Source organism: Stegodyphus dumicola, chromosome X2, assembly GCF_044657685.1.
Source record: "Stegodyphus dumicola isolate Sdum_Otavi_A_Nest chromosome X2, ASM4465768v1".
In the NCBI taxonomy this organism is placed as follows: domain Eukaryota; kingdom Metazoa; phylum Arthropoda; class Arachnida; order Araneae; family Eresidae; genus Stegodyphus; species Stegodyphus dumicola.
Window position 1 is genome coordinate 133,986,515 of NC_140781.1, and position 26,413 is coordinate 134,012,927.

General features: G+C 32.8%; 1 protein-coding gene and 1 long non-coding RNA gene across 2 annotated transcripts in view; one reads left to right on the forward strand and one right to left on the reverse strand.

Moving 5' to 3' along the window:
* The window catches only part of LOC146992916 (uncharacterized), a 649,284-nt gene that overhangs the window by 526,058 nt on the left and 96,813 nt on the right, over positions 1-26,413 (forward strand). The gene's annotated exons all lie outside the window — the stretch shown is intronic.
* Positions 1-26,413, reverse strand: part of LOC118190620 (pregnancy-specific beta-1-glycoprotein 11-like) — a 132,561-nt gene that overhangs the window by 19,927 nt on the left and 86,221 nt on the right. The window contains exons 3-4 of the mRNA XM_085809132.1: positions 16,284-16,419; positions 2,390-2,523 (exon numbers count right to left, since the gene is read on the reverse strand). Of these exons, the coding sequence (XP_085665258.1) occupies positions 2,390-2,523; positions 16,284-16,419 (270 nt within the window). The remainder of the gene's footprint in view (positions 1-2,389; positions 2,524-16,283; positions 16,420-26,413) is intronic.

Below are 26,413 nucleotides of genomic sequence, written 5' to 3' on the forward strand. Positions count from 1 at the left end.
CGCGGATGCATAGTACATTGGCATTCATTGTTATTTATCTCATATTTGTTTCTTTTGTAAATAAAATAAACTTTGCTTACTTATTAAAATAACTATTTTAATTTCCTTGCTATTTGAAACAAAGTTTTTCTTAGTATTGCTAAATATGTTTATTAAAAAGTCCATCTTGGTGCATATTACAAAGCTAAGTACCCACTATTCAAGATAAATAGTTAAATCATTAAATAAACATAAAGTATATTAAATTATAACAGAAGGAAAGGGCGATGTTAAAGATTTTTCAGTATTATTGTAGAGCTTTAAACAAAGAAGCATAAAAAAGTTAATCTAAAATTGATAATATTGATTTGTATCCTAAAATTAGAAGTATCTCTTTTTTACTTCCTAATGGTATTAGTGGACGATCTGCTCATTTTAGTCGCTATGTTGAAAAGAAAAAGTTTGTAAAGCTTAAATTTAATGAGTTAAAAACTATTTTGAGGAAAACATATCCTTTTATATATAGAAATTTAAGAACACGCAATCTTCTAGTCAATTTTCTATCAATATCTGTTAGTTCTTTTTAACAGAAAAATACCACATTAAATTTAACATTAGATATTTTATTACTATTTTAACAACATTTAAACTCGGCCTTGAATATGTTCTTTTAAAATCCTTACACTAACAGAATTTCAATCTGAGAAAAAAGTCAGAAAAAGTATTGTAATGACTATTAGAATTTTTTAAAATTTTTTTGTGGTTGCAAACATGAAAAATTATCTACGCTCCACCGGAATTCGAAACACTTATCTTTCAGTTTATCAGCTGGATATGCTAACCACTTATACCACGAGATCACGCATAGAAGAAGGTAAAAATTCCTTACAAAGTAACGAGGCTTCTGGAACAAAGAGTGTTGAGGAACTGACCGCCTTTTTCTGGGAATCTGTACCAATTGTTCAGATAGTATAAACATTTGAAGAATTCCTCCATTAAATGCAACTTGCGTTGTAGTGGCTTGCATTTTTACCTGACAACTGGAAAATACGTGTTTCGCTTCCCAGCAAAAGTCGACTTATTTTGTTACTCTTTCTCCTCCGAGATATATCTAAATGTCTCCACATTCTAAAGGTATTACTAAATTTTATTATCTGGTTCACAGCACAAATAATGAGAGAGTGCAGCTTCATTTTATAAGGTATTTCTCACGCCTTCCTAACGTGCCTTCGTGGTGTAGTGGTTCTGCATGCTGAGCCGGTATTCCAGAAGTTCGTGGTTCGATTCCCCGAGAAGGCGATTACTCATTATTCATCTTGCCTGATTCCAAGATAACTTTATGTCTCTACCTGAATTAACTTGAATAACTATGTTTATACCTATCTTAGTGTTTTCGTCAAGTTTGAACCAATGAATTTAAAAGAAAAGTGTATCAGGGCAGAAAGGAAAAGAGAGCTAGTTTTCTATAGCGATTTGTTCATGCTTTAAGAAATAAACGAAATTCATCATTTTTGTAAAAGCATAGACATCAGAGAAATTCACATTAAATTGTAGTAATTTGCGCAAAAAGTGTATTTAGTTCAAAATTGCAATAAGAACCTTGTATTTAGCGCACATACATTAAAACACTCAATCGATTTCGAGGGCAGCTAAAGGTCCGTCCTCATAAGGAGAAAGAAATTACTAGAACTAGAACATCAGATGAACGAAATTACTAGAACTAGAGCATCAGAAGAACGAAATTACTAGAACTAGAACTAGAACATCAGAAGAACGAAATTACTAGAACTAGAATTACTAGAACGAAATTTACACAGTTGATTTAGACTGAAATATGTTATGATTTCTGTGTGACTTCATAGGCAACTATAATGAATTTTATGCTTTTTATAATATAACTATAGTCCCCGTTTACTAATTGTCCACTGTCTCAATAATGAGAATGTGTAATGTATAATGTACCTTTAAACGGATTCATCTATTATAGCCATTTTAAACATAAAGCCTAGAAACAAAGATAGAGAGCTGAAAAAGCAAGATAACTGTCTATTATCATATTGACTGATAACTGTCTGTTATCATATTGACCTAAGTGTCTAAAAATAAATTTGATAAGTAGCTGCTAATTAACAATTTTTTTTTTTTATTTTTATCTAAATTTACTTACTTAAAAGGCACTGGCTCTTTTAGACATTAGACTAAAATCATGCGACTGAAACTCAGAAACTAGTAAGGTTGGTCTACATTTAGAAGCAAAAATTTAAAGAAAATCAGTTGTTGAAAATGTGCACTAACATTATGTATCGAGGTAAATTAGATAATTAACAGGGTTATTATTCAGGAAAAGATTATTTACATTATTTTAAAAAGTACTTCATCAAATATTAAAATAATATAGATTAATATTTACCTTTTCTCCATTAATGTACCAAGTCAGATCAGCGGCTGGTTTAGATGGTCCATAAACACACGTTAAATTAACTTCAGATCCGATAGCATATCTGTCAACCATACCGTATATAGTTGGGCCTTCTTCTGGTATAACTGGAGAGAAAAAATTGCATTTGATATCATTATCAGATTTCACAGTTTTCTCTAGCGTTCATTTTTTACATTTGGAAACAAGCTCAAAAAGACAATATACACTTAAAGTGTCTTTACATATGTATGTAAAATGCAGGGTGATTATAATTAAAGTTGCGATTTCAAAACGCTCTAACTTGAAAACTACAGGTCAGAATGACTTGATATTTTACCAGAACAATCCTGAGATAATAGAATTTTGTTTGATGAAGGGAAAAATAATTCCAAAATTTTTCGATAGATGGTGCTGTTAGTGTCCATTGCTGTCGTGGATGTATAGCTGAAAGGAAACAATAAACACTAGACAATTTTATTAGCGAAAAGACAAGAATACGTATTTACAGAGAAAACAGCGATAGTGAGAAGAGAAGCTTCATGAAACAAACACCTTACGGATGTTTAACGCATAAGTTGTTCAATATACTCTCTGCCTTGTTCCGTTGCTAACTGGAAGCGCAAAACTGCATGTTCCACAACATATCAGAGGGTACCTGTGCTGATGCTATGAATATGATCCGTGATGCTTGCCTTCAGATCGGCCAGATTCGCAATCCGCCCACTGTAAACAACATTCTTCAGATATCTGCGAAGCCAAAAGTCACACGGGTTCAAGTCCGGAGAGCTAGGCGGCCACGGTGTTGGAAAATGGTGGCTTATGATTCTATCATCGTCGAAATGAGTGATCATCAGCTGCTTCACGCGAGTAGCAATGTGCGGAGGAGTGCCCTTTCGAATGAATATTGTGCGATCCACACATTGACGTTGTTGAAGTGCCGGAAGGACATGGTTACGTAAACGTGCTTCATACTGCTTGCCAGTAACGGCGCAGGTAACGGGACCCGCAGGTGTAATCTCCTCTAAGAAGAACGGACCGACGACAAACGCTAACGATATTCCGCACCATACAGCGACTTTTTCAGAGTGAAGAGGTAATGGCTGCAGCGGGAAAGGATTCTCGGTCGCCCATATCCTGCAATTTTGGGTATTCAGAGAATCTTGAAAATGGAAATGAGCTTCGTCAGGTCACAGAATGTTCCAAGGTTATTCATTATCCACTTCCATCCGGGCAAGAAATTGTAGTGCAAACGATTCACGTGTTTCCAGGTCAGCAGGTAGCAACTGCTCCACGTGAGTTATCTTATACGGATAGCAGCGCAAGAATATTCCATAGGTCTGTACGCATCGTGCTGATAGGCATATCCAACATTTGGTCAGTTCCCCGTGTACTGCTGATTTCTGCATCACTGTTGTCTGTTCTTGTAACTCAGTGACCACATTTTCCACTGCAGCCGCCGAAACTGGTTTTAGTCCTCTACCTCGTTTTACGTCAAATGCACTCTTTGAATTTGTCTATCATTCTCCGCAGGCCATATGTGATCACTGAGACGGATTTAATGCCTTTTAATGTCCGGAACTTTCTGATAGCTGTTAACGCATAGTCACAATTCTGATAGAAAATCTTCACGAGAAGAGCACGATCCTTCTTCATCAGAGTGATGATGAAGCACTCATGCGAAATGTTATGTCTGTCGTTAGTGCTCTGTATTTTTCTCTTAGCCATGTCAGCAGTGCGCACGTTACGTCTTAGTAATTCGCATACCAACAGCAATGTGAAACCTAACAGCGCCAGCTATCGGTATAGTTTGGAAACTATTTTTTTCCTTCTCGAAGCAAAATTCTATTGCCTCACGATTGCTCTAGTAAAATATCAAATCATTCTGACAAGTAGTTTTAAAATTACAGCGTTTTGAAATCGCAACTTTAATTATAGTCACCCTGTATAAAAAATACGATGGCTTTGCTCTACGCGAACAGGCAACCTCTAATTAACTTTCCACAATTTCCGAATCTTCCCCCCTAGTCCAGTACTTTCGAGAACATTCTGGAATGTTACGTAATTGCTGCTATAAATGTAGAGTTTGCGCCATTTTTGATCAGATTGCTTTTCTTCGCCAGCCGCTGTAATACCCTTTGCTGCCGCTCTTCCAGTCTGTCTTTCTTTGTTTGAATACTATGACGCAATAAATTAAAATTTAATGGTATTTAGTCTAAAGTACTATCACATGTGCAATCCTGGAGAATCTAAACGAATAATGATCTGCCATTTTAAGGGAATAAAGATATGGAGTTTTAAAAAAAAGAAATTTTTCGGTGTCATCATTTCTGCTGTAAGCCACTCACCCATGTCCGGATTTTGATGCCAAGCTTCATTATTTCCAATGCCGATCTACTGCAAATATCATGTGTATATTCATATATTCATTTGTGATCTATTATCATAAGAATTGCAGGTGGTAAGTTACACTGTGGAGCCCAGAGTATTCTGAAGTTATTATAAGGAAGTTTTAGTCTTATGTACATGTTGATTAAAATACTTGCTCAAAATCACTAGTTGGCGTTTCTTTAATTGCGCACCAAATTCTATAAAAGTGCATTAAATTAGTTTATTATTATACTCATCATCATCATCTATCAACATAAAGTAGAAATAAAACTTTGAACATGATAGAAAGGGAGGAATGCAAAAACACCCACATCGAAACTGGAGTCTTCTAAACCTCCGCCTCAGCTAAAACCTCTCGAGATTACCTACATCTTGACAGATTTTTAACAGCTCCAATGCATCAAACACACTACAAATTTGCAAATATACGTGCTTCTCCAATGTTCGAACGCGGTCGTAAAATATAGCAGGTCACTCTGTTGATCACCATATTGATCAGGGGAGACAGAGCTATTTTAACTATTTTTTTTCTCTTCCTAAGTCGAATCAAGCTCAACTAAGTATGTGTCGGAATTTTAGTAAAACAAATATTTTAAATAATTGCAATCACTTACATCTAAGAAATTTGTAACATATTAGAACAATAAACTTTTCAAATAATATGCGGAGAAGTGAGATATCTGTACATACAATAATAGTGTACCTTCATATCCTCCTACAAACAAGTAACAGATTTTCTGTCGTAATCCAAAAAACTACTACTTTAAAGCATGCTAACAAGTACAGCTTTAAATAATAGTAAAATAATTGGAACATATAAATGCGACTTTATGATGTGCATTAATCTATAAATCGACCGAAAATGGGGTTTGAACACGGGCATTTCCTAATCAAGAGAAGAGGCCTGCGAATTATCGATTACAAAGTGTACTTCTTGAGATATATTACATGTCATTGGCTGCGATGTATGAGCTAAATGAACTTTCGAGAGGATACTTCTAGATTTATAACGTTCACTGCACAGTTAACTAAAACTTGTTATATATTTCTTCTTTATGGAATGCCAAATAGTGAAGGAACTCTAAATTTTATTCTTCAAAAGTGTAACTGCATGATTCGAGGGTGAACATCTTTTCTTGAGAGAAGTAATAGTATATTTTAATTTAGCGTTGTTAATTAATCGCTGGAATGTCACATTTAGATGGCAGATTTAATATTGTTTCCCAGGAAAATTCAATTCCTTTTGCGTTATAAATTTGCTTATTGTTTAAAATTATTTCATAATCAAAAATCAAAAATGGCTATTATTAACTTCTAAGCATATGCTTGCAAGCACCGAGGAGAGAATTACCTCAACCGAAAAAATTTCAAATTAACATATGAAGACATTATCCGTTGTCTATAGTTATCAGTAGATTATTTACCAAATGATCTAATTGGACCTATTTCAGGGTACGTTTCTTATCTGCCTTTCTTGAATGGGATTTATTTGTGTGGGAGCGTTTTTACCTGGCGCTCAGTGCTTTTCAGTAAAACGCACATAATAAAGTAATAAAGTAAAACGTACATAAAACAACATCAAGCACTTCTTATGATCTTCCTATGAATCAACCGTTTCGTTTTTCGGTTTCCGACAGTTTCCCGTTTCGTCGGTCGGAGCGGCTGTTGATTAATGGCTCGCTGTTGTTCTATTTAAGCTGCGGCTAGCTCGTGGCGACATTTATAGATATGAAATGGAAGCGCGACGATAGAGTTTCATGTTTCATCGAGGTCAGAACCCGTGTCTGTGTCATGGGAGTGAAAACCTTTACCATCGTCACAAAAGAGCTCTTCCATGATAATTTCAAGTAATTCAGTAATTTCAAATTTGCAAAAGCTGACTAGATCACGCGGACGCAGTGCGTCGTTGAAAATTGGGCACCAAATCCCATCGAGCGACCACAAAATTTCTCCAACAGGACTACGGATGCTTTCTATTACTACTATCGAGGAAATCGTTCTTGGACAATTTGCCATGAACCACGGTAAGGGATTCTATTTCGTTATTTTAAACTGTCATCTGCAGATATATGCAAGGGTACGTGAATTTTTGAGGTGTAATATGCAAAGTTTTCCGTCCGTTATTTTATGTACTCTTACGAAGGTCAAAAGGCTAACTCATATTGCATGCCAATCAGAATTTTATGTAATATACGCAAGTTCTGCTTATAACAGCTAGCTTATTACCAAATCATATGGTATTAAACAGACACGTATACTTTGAAGAACTTATGTTGTGATAATATTAACCGCTTCTTCAATATTAAAATCCATTTTTCTTACAATATATTTCAAACACTTTAAATCTGAGTTTTTTTTCAAGTTCACAAAACGCTATTAAAACTTGATATGATAGCAATACTTTAACATATAACAGAAAATGATGCTAATGAAATATGTGATTTTTTTCCTTACATAATCAACAAGCTCTTAGAATATCTTTCAAATAAAGAAAACGTTTCTCGTATCTATTATATCTATTCAAATACAGTGGAAGCTATCCTATTCAAACTGCTTTAAGAGTTATGGACTTTTTGTGTATTTGTGTTATAATAATCAGTAGATCAAGCTCGTGAGTGAGAGGTCTTAGTTTCGGTTCTCAGAGCTTGCTAAAATTGATCTCTACATTGATTTGGCCGACTTGTTCTAGCCGCAACCTCCTAGCCGCTTTTTAAAAAACGCGGCGCGAGGAATTAAAAGCACTCCTCCTATGTGTCCTAGTGAGGTAGTGCTCAGCACATTCGAATGATAAGTAGAATTCCCGGCGACATCACGATTTGTTTTTAAGATTACTGCTTGCAAAGAATTTTAATAATTCTACAGGCTTTTCTATCGTAATTCGTAAGGGTGTCCATTTTGCTTCTAAAATATTGGCGCAATTCTACAGGGTGTTCCATGATTATTCGTACAATCTTTAAGGGGAGGTAGGAAATATCACAAGGATTTAGATACGCATAGCATCCCGTGGTCAGAAACGTCTTCGTTCGGTACTAGGTGGCGTTGTTCATAAGAGCATTGTAGGATACAGACCTGCATTGCCGCATTCATTTAAGCTGTCATCGCCCGCAGAGGAGAACGGAACGTTTTACGAACAACGAGTTGGCAGATATGCCCCTGATATACGCATCTGCAGAAGGAAGTGCAAGAGCAGCAGAAAGATTGTATCGCGAAAGGTACCCACAGAGAGATACACCGGACCTCTGGATGTTTAATTTGCATCACAGTTTGTGTGGATATGGATCACTACGAGGTAATAGGCATAGTGACGGCGGGCTATGAGCGCCTTGAACTCCCAGCATGGAACAAAATGTATTGGATACCGTTCGGAGGAATCCGAGTACCATCGTACGAGCCGTCGCTGCTGCCGTTGGAGGATGTTCATCGTGTTTTGTAACTTGAAGGCTTACATCTGTACCGTCTTCAATGAGTACCGTCCCTGCTCTCCACATATCATTGAGCGTCCCTGCTCTCCACATATCATTGAGCGTCCCTGCTCTCCACATATCATTGAGCGTGTGCGTTTTGCACGGTGGTATTTCGACCAGTATGGTTAAGAAGCGCGTTTCCCATCCTATGTTTTATTTACGGATGAGCCGTACTTCAAGCAAGAAAGTGTGTTCAACCACCACATTTATGCGCATTTATGGGCTGGCAAGAATCCCCACGACATGAGACCACATGCTGCCCAACATCGCTTTTCAGTGCATGCTTGGGTTAGTGTGGTCGGCAACATCTTAGTCGGGCCTTACGTTTTGCAATCACCTCTAACATCTGCGGATTATCTCATCTTTTTGCAAGAGGCGCTACCAAGTTTACTTGACCCTATCCCACAACATGTCATACACCATATGTGGTTTCAACATGATGGGTCTCCCCTTTATTTCAGATGTGTTCGTGAACATTTGAATCAGTTGTTTGGTCGCAGATGGATTGTACGTGGTGAATCGGTTCCCTGACCAAAACGCTCTTCTGATTTAAGCAACATGGATTTCTTTCAATAGGGTGCACTGAAACGTGCTGTGTAAGTAACACTAGTGGATTCCAAAATGGACCTGGTAACCACAATCGTCTGTGTTGCTGCGGATATCCAACAAAATCCAAGCGTATTTGAACGAGACCGCCAACCGTGTCCACGGTATAACGCATGCATCGCTAGCAACGGTGGAAACTTTGAACATCCTTTGTGACATTTTCACATATTATCTACTACAGCACATGTAATATCTTTCACCAATAAATATTTCAAATGATTTCAGTCTTGTGTCTCTTCGTTTGCCGTACCTGTCATTCTACTTTCCCATAACGTTTCCGATTATGGGTTCCTATACAAATCTAAATTCTTGTGATGTCCCGTACCTGCCCTTGAAGTTTGTCCCAATAATCCTGGCACACCCTGTATAACTTTCGGATTTAGATTTATTAGTAAGACTTGACTCAGATATACATCTTACTATACCAACATGCTGAAAAGATTAGCTAGAGGCTTAATTATGGTAATGCAAATGCTAGACATGCACTTCCAGTCAAAATTTCTTAAAATATTTAAATTTTCAGTTTTATGAAATCCATTAAATCACTGCGTGTGGACGATTCTATACTAAAATATAAATTTCGTATGTTCTCTCAAAACACAAAGCATTAAATTTAATTCACTACAAATAAAACTAAAATATTTCATACGTTTCCTAGCACAAACGAGAAATCTTTATATTTTAGGTTGCTCCTTAAATTTGTTCACAAAAGTCTTGAATTACATTCGTAATGGGCATGAAAAACTGGCTTAAAATCAATATATTAATTTTTTAAACTACTCAAAACAGTTTACTAAACATAAGAAGCAACTTATGCTAGCTTATTAAATCATAATAGATTCTCCACTTATTTGACTTTTTGCTAATGCGAAGACCCTGTAGCATAAAAATGCTTGCCCTTTACGATTAAATTTGGAAGTAATATTTTTACAGTAAACTTCAACAGCAGTGTTGAAACTGTTTTCATGCAGTTACCTACCTTACTCTGAGAAACTTTCAGCACATGTCTAGAAGTAATAAATAAGGAAATGATACCTATAACAACTCTATGCATTTGCATTCTCGAGCAGAGTTCTCTCAATTTATATTATCTAATATATAATTTATTTGTATGATTTATTTTAATTAAAAAATGTTACATCTTTCCTACACCTCTGCTGTTTCTTCTACTTTATCAGAAGACGTAAATTAAGTTAGTTGGTATAACGATGCATAGTTTATGTTAACGTGACAGCTTTGGCAGTCTCATTTGGGAACATGATACTCCTGTTTCCACGGCTGATGTGCAAACTGTTGGTGGGTTAACTTTGCTTTTTAGTTGCTCACTAAAGCACATAAAAATAGAAGCCATGTTCTTAGATTTTTAAACAGCTTTAAATATCTTCTTGTCATTTCATGTATAACAGAAATATTCAGATATTAGTGAAATTTCATGAAAGTAATAGCAGCAGGATAAATCTAGTATTTTAAACAATGTCGCTTAAAAACTTTAAAGGTTCTGATTTTCTCTTGAAATTCGCTCCTTAACATATGCACACAAATTTGTACATACTTTATAAATTTTGTTATATTTTCTAATACCACAATGTTTGTTATATTTGTTATATTTTCTAATACCACACATTAAAAATTTAGTGACTGAAGTAGCAGAGAAAAGGTGAGTTTATCTGGCATTCTGTTCGCGGTAGCTTACATACTGGCTGCAAGTATGTTTCGTTGTTTTACCTATCTGTAATCTAAATAGAAAAAGGATCCTTTTAGAAAGTTTACAACAAATGAAAAGTATTCCTGGGAGTTAGCCTTGCATTGTTTTTCCGTTATTAACTAATCAATCAACTAGCTAATGTCGTAATAGTACTAATAATACAAGAAACTATATTTTAACGATTCTGAAAATGTTACTAGTATGTGTCTATAATGTGAGACTAAAGTAAATTTTTAAATTATTAATTAACTAAGCTTCTCAAAATTAATTGCATTTAAATGCATAAGGAGCTAAGCTTGTAAATAAAGAAATATGAAAATAGTAACAATGAAATAGATAATAATAACGAGTTATTTGAACTCTTAATTACGCTTTTTAATATTATGCGGAAGATAATTTTTGGCTATGCTATTAGATTTTTAAACAAATAGATTTGATTTGGTCTTTTTTCTACTTTATATATAATATATGTTTCTAAATGTTGATTATAATGCCGGTAAATATCTTGAAAACTGCGTTATAATTTTGTGGTTTATTAAAAGATTAAATTTCGCTCCTCTAATAAAGAAAAATTGTCGGATGCCGTAACCTAAATGGTCTTTCAAATTATTTCAGTTCCTTCATAAAGAATGCTTACCATAGTATTCGTTGTGTTAAGCGATGTAACCCACAACATATTTCCTTTTTATTTGGTAATGTTTTCGAAATTTGATTATGCTAATGAATAACGCCTCTGAGATGAAAGTGATTTTTTGGATCATTATGGAGGTATCATTTGCAAGACGCGAGAACAAATGTAGCAGGAATGAGATTAACTTAAGCATTTCTTTTCCTTGTATTTAAATCTACACTAACATGGCTCAGAAAATATGCGTAAATGATAGTTATTCGAAGTTAGACTATTTCATTAAATTTCTAGCGCATTTCTGCATTTCTGAAGCAATTAGGATTATGCATATTCTCCTAACATCTCCGGTGAAGTTGAAACTATTGTTTTACATTTTTCCATTGTACCCGTCGCTTGATGAAATTATTGGAAGCAAAGAACATTATCTGAAAATTATAAAACGGAAATTAATTAACATCTCCAGACAGCAGTTTTTTATTTAAATAAAATGAAGTAGCTGAAGTAAAATGAATAGTACGACATAAAATGTTTTCTAGTCGTAAAAGTAAGAATAGCTGTTAGAGAAACTTTCTTTTCAAAAGGAAACTCGATGCAGTAGTTGTCAAAGGAATACGAAACACTGTCTCAGTAGAGCCTTGCGCTTTCCTGACGTTAACGCCAGCATTCCTACTACTGTGCAGTTATACTCTGCTTCAGCTATTACAGCATGCAAGCTGGACTAAAAGGGTTATTTTACCGTTTAGTCTAGCTCTGAAGTTATCTGTAATTATTTTAAACACTTACTTAATAGTTCAGTTTATTATTTCTAAAATTAACGAACTTTATTTTTCATGCTCAAGATGAAGAGGTTTACTTTTTGTTAAAAATTATTGTTCTTACGACTTAGCACATTCTTTGCATTTGATAGAGTACATGTCTCTCAACTCTTTGAATACGGGTTTAAATACGCATATATCAATAATTTATGAAGAAACCAAAGCTGTCTATTTAATTTAATCACCTTGTATATATAACATTTAAAGTAAAATAGGTAAAAATGGAATTTCAAAGCTAAAATCTATCGATAACTCAGCTAAGATTTATTTAATTATTAATAGATATTATCCCCTGAAAAGTCAGTCTTTTTCCACGAAATCAGTAATAATTAATACATTTTATATTTTACACTTTTTATATACTTATTTTTTTAGTTTCTCTACCTTGATTAAAAGGCACTAATCACCAGAGCCCGAGGGGGAGTCTATAACCTCCTCCTCGGAATGGCAACAGTCAAAAGATTTTGAAACATATAACATCTCAACCCTTAGTTAGAGATTTCGACAGTTTTTTTGCATGGACATAACTTTTCCTCTTATCCAAGAGTAAATTGCCTTGTGTTACTTTTTATTGCTTTTGACATGTAATTCTTCTATGAAGTGTTTTATTTTAATTAAATTTACTTTGTTAAATGTAAAGTTTACATGGCCCTCTCGTTATAAAGCAAATTTTAGCTAATACACTAACGTTATGCTGATCTAATAATATTAAGAAGTTTTATTTTCCATATACTTTTGTTTTACGAGAAAAAAAATATATTTATTAACTTAAGAGAAATAAGAAAATAAACAAGTTATTATTACACATATGCACAAATATATGTTTTGAGAAGTATCTGCTTAGCATTCACCTAAGATTACCCCCCTTCCCCTCCTTGAAAGGGCTAAAACGCACTTGCAAAAATTACGTTACCTTTTCGAAAATGCCCCCCTTCCCTAAACATACTTTAATTTTTTAATGTTCTAGTCGTTTTATGAATGAAATTACTTCCGCTCGTACAGAGAATAATTAATGTTCATAAAAACAGTTTTAATTGCGTAAAGCAGAACTGTTTATGCACTTCGTATTAGTAACTCTAAAGACACCGTAGGCGGATATTATTACGGACAATCAAAGCAATCTTTATATTAATAGAACGCAAGATATAATTTATTTGCTTTCGGTATAATATTTATTAAGAAAATATATCAACATTTAAACATAAAGAATTATGCAATAAAAAAGAAGAACTCAGCCTTAATGGAATGAAGCTGAACGCGACACGACGACTGAGTGATTCATAAAATATGATGATTTCCAATTTCTAGTTACAGAAAAGTTCCTGTTGTATCGACATTAACGATAGGGGAGGAGTTAGCTAGCAAAAGAATAATCTCCTCACCCCCCCTCGCTTGTTGCACATAATTGGGGGTTATTGTATTCTAAGTACGTGTGCAACAGTAACATCAGTCTCGTTTTTGACAGTACTTTTTACTAATTGTGCGGAATCGAATTATGTGACGTTTATTGCACTTTTCTTACACTTTCTGCTTTTATAATAAATGTTATTACATAAAACTACTGGACGGATTTTATCTGTAAAACAGACCTTTTACTTTCAAGCAAAAGAAATAGTGTTTCGAAAGTTTGGTTTCATTGGGAAGCAAGCATGATCGCTTATCATAATTTTCGTTGAGAAAACGGAAGACTTCTGCCTTGACATCAGTTTGTAAAATCATATAACTTTACAGCTGCTGTGTGTTTGATGAACATTTATACAAGTTTCATTCTGTTGTCACATATAATATTTAATTTTGTAATGTTTTCTTAATTAGTAATATTTTTAGGAACTTTTGAGTTTAAAAAACTGCATTTTTGTATTTTTTAATGATACTTTTCTTTATTCTTTCAAATAGTAGGCTGTTACAATAATATTGGGTTCCGAAATTTGAATTACTTAGTTATTGCTTGTGATAAGCATAAAAAGTCTTATAAAAACACCATATGAAAGCGCGCAACGTCTTTAAACATTTAGAACACAAAGACTTCATTGTTCTTTAAATGCAAAAAGACAACAGCAGGTGATTAAACGAAAAAATTGTTGAAGAAGATAGAATAACATAATAAATATTAACTGATGGATTTCATTTCAGTGAAATAAAAATGCCCATGTAGATGTCATAAAGGATCTAAAAACTCCTCATACAACGTCATGTTCATAGAAATGTTGAAAATTTTAGTTACTTATACTCTACTTTCAGTTAATCATATAAATACGTAATCGATTTTCAGAGATATCACTTGCAAATAAAATGATCTAATGCTAATGTATTTGCTGATAAAAATCTCATTAGAATTATGCCTCTTTAGTAGCAGTTTTGGTTAGTGACACATCACGTGTCAAACAAAATTCTGTACGACGAGATTGATGAAAATTACTAAAAAATATGTTTGCAAATTCTGATGTCAGTGGTAATAAAGATAGACTAGAATTGTACCGGCAGATAATTAAAGTTTTAAGAAATTTAATCAGTAAAACATAAATGATATTAAGATAATAGACTATTTCATCAACCGAAAAAAGTACATTCTAATAAACATAAAAAAAAGACTCTGTGTGTATGTGTGTAAAGGAAATATTTCACACGGACTTAATTTCTCACAAAACAAAGAAAGGAATTCAAATACAAATACACTATTAGGATTTGGATATACGAGTAAACAACTGTGGAAAATTACTCTGTAAACAAATTTTCCAAAAAATGTTTAAGAATATAACAGAGAGATAGATCTATTAACATGTTATTTTGTATAGCTGGATGAAACCTTGAATCAAAGATATGAATAAAAATAGAAAGGGGATGCAGCAGTAACTCCAGGGAAATAAATTAAAGCACTATTAAATTTATTCCAGACTTTGATATTAAATGCTGTAAAACATTCGCAAATTTATTCTAATTTCATATTTGATTCATTAAATTTCTTGTTTCAATACTAAACTCCTTTTCAGAATGGATATATCATTTCTTGGCACACTAATGTGTATGCATATGTATATATATCTATATACATATATATATACATAGTGAAATTACTTTTATAGTCTCAATTATTATCGCTTGACAAAATGCGCTATAGGTATTAGCTTAATTCGAGTTTTCGAGTTTTGAGCTGCTTTTCCCTTGATAAATCTGGCTCAAACCTCAAGTTGAGCTATTTACCATTTATTTCAATTTTTGTACATATTTACTGTGTATTTGAAATGTATTTATTTTTTACAAGAGTTCTTTTTAAAATTGTTTGTGCGTTAAAATTTCTTAATATTTTCTCACAGTTTTTGATTCTGAAGTCATCTCGATTTGTAATTTTTACATTTAGGTTTTACGATATAGCTTTTACTACTTTAATATTGTTTCTACTTGTTACATGATTTTACATTTTTGCTAAGGAACTATAGCGTCAAATGTACTTTTTAGCATTAGCATTTTAACATTCCTCTTACTTATAAAATTTAAAACATTTTGCAGCCCAATGCGCAAAATTTTTGACCACTAAGGTCTCTCTAATTCATGTTGTCTTGCTACTTTCGTATATATATATATATATATATATATAAAATTTAAATAGAAATTGAAAAGCTAATAAGTATAGTATTGTTAGACCTATTTGGTCTTAAAATATTTGCGCAAAATTCTGCAAAAATATGAAATAATATGAAGAAATATTGTAGTGAGCTCGCTAAAAAGTTACCAGGAGCTGTGGCTCCAAGAAATAGTTCAACGCAGTATTTTTTAAAATATTGACATGGAAGTATTATTTAAAATATTAACATGGAAAGGTATGTGTGTGTGTGTTTGTGAATGAGTTAATAATAAGGATTTGAATCATCAAATTTATTTGACGAAAAGTGCAACAGAGATTCTGATTCTAAATATACCCTTTTTCGTTAATCAGAACTGAGAAAAATTTTATTTACTTAGAAAGTAATTTTATATAATTTTATATTAATACTTTGTCTCGTTTGTCCTCCATAATCGTATAGTCTTCAACAAACTTTGAAAATAATTTTAATTTAATTAACAAACTTTGTCCATAATTATAAAATATTTAGCAGCAGGTGTTCGGGAGCATTAAGCTGAACAACACAGAAATTTCTGCAAGGAACGCTTTAATCATAAACTATTTATCTTTAAACAAGTGTCCCACAGCTATTTTAAAATCGTTACTTAATGCTGCTTTCTTAAAATAGTGTTTGATGTCGTAATATATATTCCACATTAAGGACTTGAAAATACTTACCATAAACATGCATTCTTTTTTCAGCTTTTATGGTCCTAAATGATGGTACTTCTGTGGATACTTCACAGCCATAAATTCCTTCACTTTCTAATTCACTTTTGTGCAAAAGAGCATGAGTGGCATTTGAGTTATGCATCTAAAATAAAAAAGCACATAGCAAGTAACATCTAATTCTCAATTAACGTGCAATTTCGAGGTAATCCATGTGCACACAAACTAGTTCAACACAAAATTTATCTATAAGAAACTTATTCGTCTTAATGTAAAGTACAGCTTGCATTAGATACCACCAGATTTGATACGCAAAACTTCACTGCTTATATAATGAATTCAGTTATTATACAGAAAGTAAAATTTTAACATTTTGTTACCCATTCATTGCCCAAATTATGTTTAGAATGTTCAGTAATTAAATAACGTATCAAAGAAAAAAAAATAATAGTTCTCTCCTCTGACTTATTAATTAAAGCCATTTTTCCTCTAGTTAGAGAGTATTAATTAAAGCCATTTTTCCTCTAGTTATAGAGGAACTTCATTGTATATTTCATTCAGGGGTCATTTATTGTTAAGTTACATAGCACAACTATCATTTCATATTTGGCTGCTTATAAGTATATGGCTATAGAAAATTTGAAATTTTAAGACTATTCATAGTTCATTACAAAAAATAAAGTATCTTTCAAAGGAGGTAGGATATCTAAAACAGTAATTTAAGAGATTTACAAGTGTATATAAGAAGTTGCTTAGATTGGCACCAAGGATTTATTAAAATCCTTGGTGCCAATCTAAGAAATGAACCAAATAAGATAGGCTTTTGGATTGTCAGAGTTTTGGTGACATGAAAACATTTAGAAAATGTTATAAGCAAAATTAATTTTTATGCATGATTTTTGACACAAATTTTTAATTATGCCTTTCCTAACCTTACTAATGATTATTTTGTAATCATTCCTATATTTAAATGCATAGTTTACCCAAACATTATGCAATTTAAACCACTTTTACCTGTAGTGAGACTCGATTTTTAAAGTCATAAATGCTGGTTTATTCCAGATTTTAGTTTTCGTGAAAATGAGCTTTGAAACTGTTACTTATTTATTTTTTCCTTACAATAGTGGTATCTTTTGAAAATGTATATTCAAAAACTAACACGTACGTAAGTTTGTACGAAGGCAAAAATTTTTACTACAAATAGGTACGTTTTTAAGTATCGATTTGTAGCAATATGTTTACCCGGTTTACGGATTTTTTTCAATAATACCTAAGGTTTTTGTGTGACTAAGTTGAATGTGACTAATCATGGCACATCAATTACGTGATTAATCATTAAACAGGTCTCTCTGATAATACTTCTTTCTGTCGTGCGGGCTGTGTAATTAGGCTTTTCATGGTTTTCTCCCTGTACAAATTAAATATGAGCAGTTTTCCCTCAGAAACGTATTGGTATTATCTCTTGTATAGTTTATAGTATTTTTAACATAATATAATGAACCTCTCTTGATTACCAACTACCGCAGAAGAGATTTGATCGTATATACAGTACCCGCAGCGTATAAAAACAACGTCCATTCTAGACTTTTTTTAGTTTATTAAGCGACTAAGTTTAAGAAACGTCGATATGAGCATTGCAAACCATAAATTTTAAAATTTTCAAGTCAAATAATAACCAATAAAAATCCACAAATTGAAACTTAATACTAAAATTAAATCATTTTCACAATTCTGAATTTCATTATAAAATATTTTATAAAATTATTTTCATAATTTTTTTGATGAAATTTTATTTCTTGCAAACAACTGGTCACACGTAACACATCCAACTTCAGTACTGCGGTTGACTGTAAACCTTCATCGGTTTGCCTTCCACCACACTTCAAATCATATCATCCGACTAAACAAAAGTTAGCTTCATTTTATTCCTATGTTTTCCGTCAAGTTTGCTCCTCCAAACTATCCTTTGATGAAGCACTAAATTATTTAAAAGTAATAGCTGTAGACAGGGGGTTTTCACCCAACATTATTAATCAAGCAGTTAAAAAAACCTCATCTCAACACACCAAAAGGCACACTCTTGTTTTAGGAGATTATAAAAATTCTCTTGTCATTCCCTTCTTTCCATCAATTAGCTATAACGTTGCACGTATTTTGCAGAAATTTAACTTTCGGGTTGTTTATTATCCCATCAATAAAATTCCGAGTTCCATTTCGGATATGAATTCCTGGGGTATTACAGGATTCCTTGCCAGTGTGGTTTAATTTACATTTGCCAAACTAAGAGAGCCTTAAAATTTCGCGTTAAGGAACATGAGGCATATGTTAGAAAAAAGGAAACACAGAAATCTTCTGTTGCCCAACATTGTTGGTCCTAAAACCACACTTTCAATTTTTCTGCTGCCAAAATTATTCAAAAAACATCTTTCATTGATGAACTGGATTTTATAGAGGCATTTCACATTAAAAAAAATATTTCTGTTCTAGTTAACGACCCTAATTCCAATCCATCTTTGCCTTCAGTTTTTAAAAAAAATTATGGTTAATTCTGGTTTCATCAACATATGGCGTCAGTAGCTTATCTCCTGTCCAGGATTTCTTGTCTTATCTTATCTAACCATTATATCTTATATCGTTCATTTGCGCTTTTGCAACTGAGGATGATGGTTCGGTAAAACCATCGAAACTAGTCCAGTGAAAATTTGAAAATATAACGCTGATTTTTGTTGTTTGACTTCTAAATTAAACAACTACTCTGTTATTGTATATTTGCATTGTATACTTGCTTCATATCGTTCAACAATAGTTTTGCAATTCTATTCTCAATTTCGTAAAATTGCTGATGACTTTTTTGATCAGCAGCTTTCAGTTCTAGAATTTTTCTTAGAATTTTCTTTTCTAGATCCGATTGTTGATGGTATGTCATCGTTCTTTCTTTCAACCCTTTCGCACTCAATTTCTGCGGTTCTTTTAACACAGTGTTTTATATATAGTCAGTTTTTATACACATTGTTGTGAACTGACACTTATTCTAAAAAGGATGCTGAAATATTAGCTATAGTTTACAATTCTTTTGAGGCTGAGGATTCTTTTACATAAAAGACAGGTTTCTGAAAGTAGTTTTTAACCGACCTTTAAGAGACTGGCTTCTTGCATTGACTATAACTTGCATGGTCTGCAGAAGAAATTATCTACTTATCTTCTCGAAGTCTGCACTTTCACAAAATTCAGTTCTGTTCATTTAATGAACATTCTTTGTGTAAACACATTCGAAACGCTTTTATAATACCCTAAAATTAAAGTCTAAATATTAGAAGTTGTATCTGCAGAAAGAGAGACTAATGCTTTTCAGAAAGGGATAACAGCGTGTGTGCTGCACTATTTAATTAGTAAAGCTTTTTTTTTTTTTTCAGTTCACTGTCTCATTTAAAAAGAAAATCATTAATACAGAGTGCACAAAGTCGCGGAAGAAGTATAACAGCTCGTTGTTTTAGGGTGAAGTAACTTTGGTTCTAATCATTCTTTAAAAAGCAAGGTTCAAAGTCTTTGTGCTGAGTTGCATAAGCTACACAACCTAGACATGGTGCTAAAATGACCTCTGGTTTACGCTTCTCCGACAGTAGGCAAATTTGATTAATCAGTATATGGAGGTAAACTCTGGCTGTTATTGTTTCTTTAAAGAAAAATAGTCCTAAAAATCTTGTCTTACTACATCACACCAAACATTAAATTTTTTGCTGTCCCCCTTCAATGTTCTTGTAACATTACGATTTTTGGATTGTCAAATCCCCATATTATGTATAGTAAACCCAAAGAAATTGTTGGGAAAGAACTTTGATACACATGTAATAACACCAAACAATTTACGGCACTAATACCTGCAGGGTGCTCAAAATAATAAGGTTATAGTTGTTCAGGAACTTTGAGGACATCCTATAGTATTTGTCTTCCATGAGGTCTTGCTGATACAGCAGGTTAGAAGTATATACTTTGCTCCTTTTCAACATCGAGGTTTCTGCTTTTGTCAATAACTAATGTTTTCTTCTTAATTTGTTGGGTCCATATTACACTGTAATTCATTTCTTCAGTATTTAAAACCAATTTCTGAATCACTTTTCAATATTAATATGTGTTCTGGCAATCTTCTGTAACACAGTTGTTGTTTCACTTATATTATATAATTCTGTGTGGCTTTATTCACTTAACAGCCCAAGTAAAACGTCTCTTTTCCAGCTATCAGCTACAAGATGATCCGCTTCTTCCTATTCAAAGAAAAGGCTTGACTTAACATCAAGATCTTTTACCGATTTAGCTTTTTCTTTCAGGTCATCTGAAAGACCGACAGATTTCTTTGTGAGCAGGAAGGTGGTCTTCATTAACACTAAATAATGATTCCACAAGAAGGAATGGACGAATGGAAGATGAGCTGTGCTAATAAGAATTTATGTATACAATAATATCTACCGAAGATGTATATTTTGATTTAAATTAATGTAAACAAATAACTTACAAACGTAATGATCTGAGTGTATATGTATTTAAGGGCAAAGATAATTTTAAAATATTTTTCTTTAAGTTTCCTACAATAGTACTTATTATTCTCTGGAGGAAATGGTGTCTCTCATACAAGTAATTTAGTTACAAATATTTTTATCACCTTATTTGATAAAACAGGGTATACATGTAAATGTATATAAAAATTAATTAAAATATTATTACACATTTTTTTTTTCATTATATTAAATAAATACCAGGAATAATATCGAGAACAATATTCTTTGGCAAAAATACACATGTTACTAGCATCTGTTTATCGTATCATATTGAGGCAGTAACTGCCAAATGAGCAAAACATATATTAAATAATTCTTTAGCATATTTTGCTGCGAAACGTGTTTCAAGAAGTAAATCAGGTATTAGTGAAAAAAATGACTTCGCTTTTAAATTCAAGCACATACATACAGAATTTTCTTCTTTTATTCAGGGCATGTCGTTCCTAAAAATTAGGTAACGTACGCTTCCTTGTATATATAGCAATATTTAAGTTGTTTACAAACAACACGAAGTATTATGCAATTATAATATTAGAATTTCATTCGTTTTTTGTGAGCTGCAGTCAGATAAAATGTTATTATTTTCTGTACTATTCCTCGAGTGAGGCAATTAGAAAATTACATTACGAGGACAAATAAAATTCTGTTTAAAATTATTTAACGGAGAAGTGCTATAATTTTTTTTTTCATTCAGTAGAAAAGAAATTCGCAAGTTTGGAAATTCCTGTTTCTTTTAATGTATGATTTTGATATTAAACCTCTATCTTAAAATTCAGCCGCTGATATCTGGCTGACACGACAGGACACTTAGCCGACATATCCACTAAACATTCATTTAGCAGACATTATATTTAGATGAGAACATTTTAGTTATGCTATTCGGATTATGGCAAAGCAAACGGAGATAATATGCTTAAGGAGAATGATACTTGCGTGCAAAATCTTTTAAGGAAAACTAATTCGCTTTACATGGTGAAAATACTATTTAGGCGATAACTTAATAAAAATTATTCGTACTTATTCAATTACATTTTACGTTTCCAAAGTCTGGTGTGCTTGTGAAATCCTACAATTTCCTCTCATGAGGACACTAAATAACATTGGAACTTGGCATCGGCAACAGAAAATATTAATTAGTCATTTTCACATGATACTTTTATATGAAACTGTGCGCAATATTTCTTTTTAATCTACTTTATTATTTGTATATCATGCGTTGTATTACATATGTTTCATATTTTTCAATAATTAAATAAATCTAAATAGCACAACAGCAAAATGGAGAAGACTATCTTAAAAAAAGAGGAAGGAGGGAAAGAGAATGAAAGCAAAGGAATGAGGATGTGGAATATCAATTTCTGAGAAAAAGAGCGGAACTCTGTTCAAACTTTTTCTACGTTCAACTGCGCGTAATGTTTCTTTTTTAAGTTGTATCCAATGTATACCTTTATTTGCATTTAAGGCTATTTTATTATTCTATAACATGTGATGTACGGCATTTCTTAAGTTATTTTATTATTTGCTGTATTATACCATGTCATGTATTATTTGTAGTTACCTTTCTTTTAGTAATAAAGGCAACGAAGTTTCTTTTAATAAAGTCGTTTTGCACTATGTATCGACAAAGGATATCGGCTAAATGATCCGTGTGCTATCTTGTCAACTAAGTGGTGTCGACGAATGTCTTGACAGGTGTGTTGTGACTGCCGTAGCACTGAAGAGCATAACTAGATTTTGTATACTTTTGTGGCAACCCTGTAGTTGCACTCTGTTCTGAAGAATTGATTCGGTAACAATGATTTGAACTCTCGTTTGAGAGTAATTTAGAATAGTTAAAATTTTGTAAATAAATTTTGTATGTAGTTTTAGTTCGTGTGTGATTTTAACATATTGAGATGACTTTATTGAGCCGTATCTTGAGCGGTAAGAAAGACTTTATTGAACCGTATCTTGTGCGGTTACCGGCATTTTGTAAATAAATTTTGTATGTAGTTTTAATTCGTGAGTGATTTTAACATATTGAAATGACTTTATTGAGCCGTACCTTGCGCGGTAAGAAAGACTTTATTGAACCCTATCTTGTGCGGTAACCTGCACTGAAGCGGATTATCATGGCTCCTACGCGACGGGATTGATAAATGTATCAGATAAGCGCATGCTTATTTATAACTTGATCTATTTTGATATAGTATAAAGTAATGGAAAATTTTGATAAATTGAAGAGGAAACGCGCAGTTTTGCGTACCGCTACTACAAAACTGTTAACAAAAATTGAAGCCATTTTAATGGAAACGTCGGAATTGACTCGTGAACAAAAAAAATTGGTCAGTTAAGTGTTCTCAAAGACCAGTTAATTGAATGACGTTAAATGACGTTATGGTAATTTATTATGCCCAATTTTACTTAAATTGGTTCCGTCGGATATTGCTTTGGAATTTAACAGAAAACGCGCTAAAAGTTCGGACTGGGACATCAATGGATCCTTTATTAAAGAAGACGTAGAATCACGTGAAATTACGATGCATTTGAATAGTTCCGTTTGATAAACCATAAAAATATAGAAACCAAAATTTTAAATGTAATATTCCTACAGCATCTGCTTTTTTAACTAGTGTTAAGAATAACTGTTTCTTTTGCAGCAGTTCAAAACATAATACTAATTTCTGTGAATTGCTTTCGATTCCTGAGAAGCATAAAAAACTAAAGAACGAAGGGAGGTGTTTTGTGTGTTTTAGGAAATTACATATTTCTGCAAAGTGTAAATTTCTAAATGAGCATTAAGTTTCATAATGTTTCTATATACATGAAATCATAAGAAGGGGTCCCTGAAGTTCCTAAAAACGAAAATGATACCATAGTAACTTCCGTTTTTCAATGTGAGATTAAAACTCAGATTTATTTAATGAAGTTATATTGCAAAGATGTTGCTTAAAAATATTGTTACGGATGTGGTATTTAAATAGTTAATGTTAGTAGAATTATAAATTAAATTATTTTATTCCCCGTGCAGTGCAGCGTGTGACGAATATTATGAGAAAGCTAAGCCGGAAAAATTAAAAATGCAAGAGCATTTGACATTTAATAAATAAATATATTGATTTCGAGAAAATACCAGAAAATTTTCACGCATTTAAAAGCTTATATAAGTGACATGAAAACCTCTCAATTCATTATTATTTAGTCAGTTGTTGTTTTAAGAGTTTGTTTAGAAAACTGCTCTTGTTGACTGTAGCGAATTCGCGGATTAAGCTTTCTCTAGCTGTTTTGAATTACGTTCTGTTGAACGTTTGAGTAGTTAAAAGATAACTACTGTGGGATATTGTAATACTGTTCGAATATCGGCGGAAATTTAAGAGTTTTGTTTCATTTGTTGTGATGATAATAACTTTTGTTCATTTTTCATCGGATTTGTGCATTCAATTCATAACGAACCCGTACGCACGTAACAATATCATTCGATTTAAAGTCAAAAATTGCTTTGTGTCTTTTTGACAGTGGTAGTCAACGGACATTTATTACGAAAGAATTAATATCGTATTTAAAACCCCAGTTGAATTTAGATTAGTTAAAATTTTGTAAATAAATTTTGTATGTAGTTTTAGTTCGTGTGTGATTTTCACATATTGAAGTGATTTTATTGAACCATATCTTGTGATATTAATATCGTATTTAAAACCCCAGAAAATCAGTTATAAGAAAGGAAAAATTACTAGTATACTCTTTCGGCGTCCGTAAAGCAAAACAAAATATGTATGATGTCGTCAAGGACGTGAAGAACAGAACGTGAAAATTCCCAAGCGAAATAAATGCACTGAGACGTTGGTTACAGATACAATTTCTACCGCGATGATTTATCCACCTAAACTAAACTCAGATGTTGAAAGCAAATTAAAAAAAAATACGAGCTGTCTAATTGGAATACAGTATGTGGCTCTGAAGTACAGTTATTGATAGGCGCCGATTATATCTGACAAATAAACAATCCAGGCACAGTAGAAAAAATAACAAAATAGTTTTTCGTGCGTGAAAGCTTATTTGGATGGTCGCTTTGTGGTTCCATGTGGAAAAGCGAAAATGCTTCCGTTTTCAAGTTAGCTGTTGCGAATGCAGAACAAGAAGATTTAAAGAAATTATGGGATCTTGAAGTAATTGGGATTAGCGACGATGAATTCTCGATAATGGATAAAGAAATCATTAATAAATTTGAAAACGATTTAAAATTCGTCAATAACAGATATGAAGCGAAATTATTGTAGAAGGACAGTAAGAAAGGGTTAGAGACTAATTTTCAAAATAGCGAAGAATCGTTTTTTTCGAATTAAATTTTAAGCTCGCGAAAAATGACGGTCTTCTTTAACAACATAAAAATATTGTTACTGACCAAAAGGGAAATAAGGTAGTTGAAGAATGTTGAGATAATGACATTGAGAATGGTTATTTCATGCCGCATAGACCCGTTATGAGGGATGACAAATCCACCACTAAAGTGAGGATGGTCTTTGATGCTTTTCCAAAAGAAAACCATTTTAAATCTTTAAAGGATTGTTTATGGCCAGGGCCAAATTTAAACCCATGCATTTTAGATATTATTATGAATTTTCGAAAATATGAAGTCGCATTTTGTGCGTATCTAGAGAAGGCTTTTCTCCAAATTGGCTTAACACCAGAAGACCAAATTATCTGAAATTTTTGTGGTTTGATGATATGGCAGTTGACTCGTTCAAAATTCTTAGATTTACGCGAGTACCATTTGGTGTTACTTGTAGCCCCTTTACTTTAGCTGCTACTATCAAATATCATATTCAGAAATATAAGAAAGAACATTATATAGTTTATGAAATGTTAGACACATTCCTGTATGTTGATGATTTAATTTCCTGTTCAAACTCAGATGAAGAGGCATACTATTTATCTTCTACTGCCGCTAAAATTCTTAAAGATGCCGGAATGCATTTACGGAAATTTAAGTCTAATTCTAAGAAACTAAAAGAAATGTGGAAAGAAAATATGTTATGCAGTGAACAAGAAGATTCTGGTCTCCCTTTGAAAGTTTTAGGAATATTATGGAATACCTATTGTGATACCTTACAGCTGGATGCTCAGCTTCTTACAGATAACCTAGAGAATGTCAAACCTAAAACGCGTTGTGTTTTAAAGACTATGCTAAAGGTTTATGATCCCGTAGGGTTTATATCCCCATTCACCATACGAATTAAAAGCTTATTGCAAGAAATTTGGAAAAGAGGTTTGGCGTGGGATGATGAGATTTCCCTAGATTTGGAAAATAAATGGATGGGTTTTTGCTCTGAAACGGAACATCTTAAGAAATTAGAGGTACCTAGAAAATATTTCCAACAAGAAATGAATTCGATAAATGATCAGGTACATTTTCTGTGATGCGTGTCCTAAGGCATTTGGTACAGTAGCCTATTTTAGGTACTTCACTAAAAATAATGAAATTAAAACAAGTTTCATCTGGGGAGTAGAGTGTCTCCTGTGAAACGAATTACGTTTCCCCGATTAGAATTAATGGCCGGTGTAATTGCCGTAAAGATGTCTAGAACTTTAAAGATGGCACTAGACGTT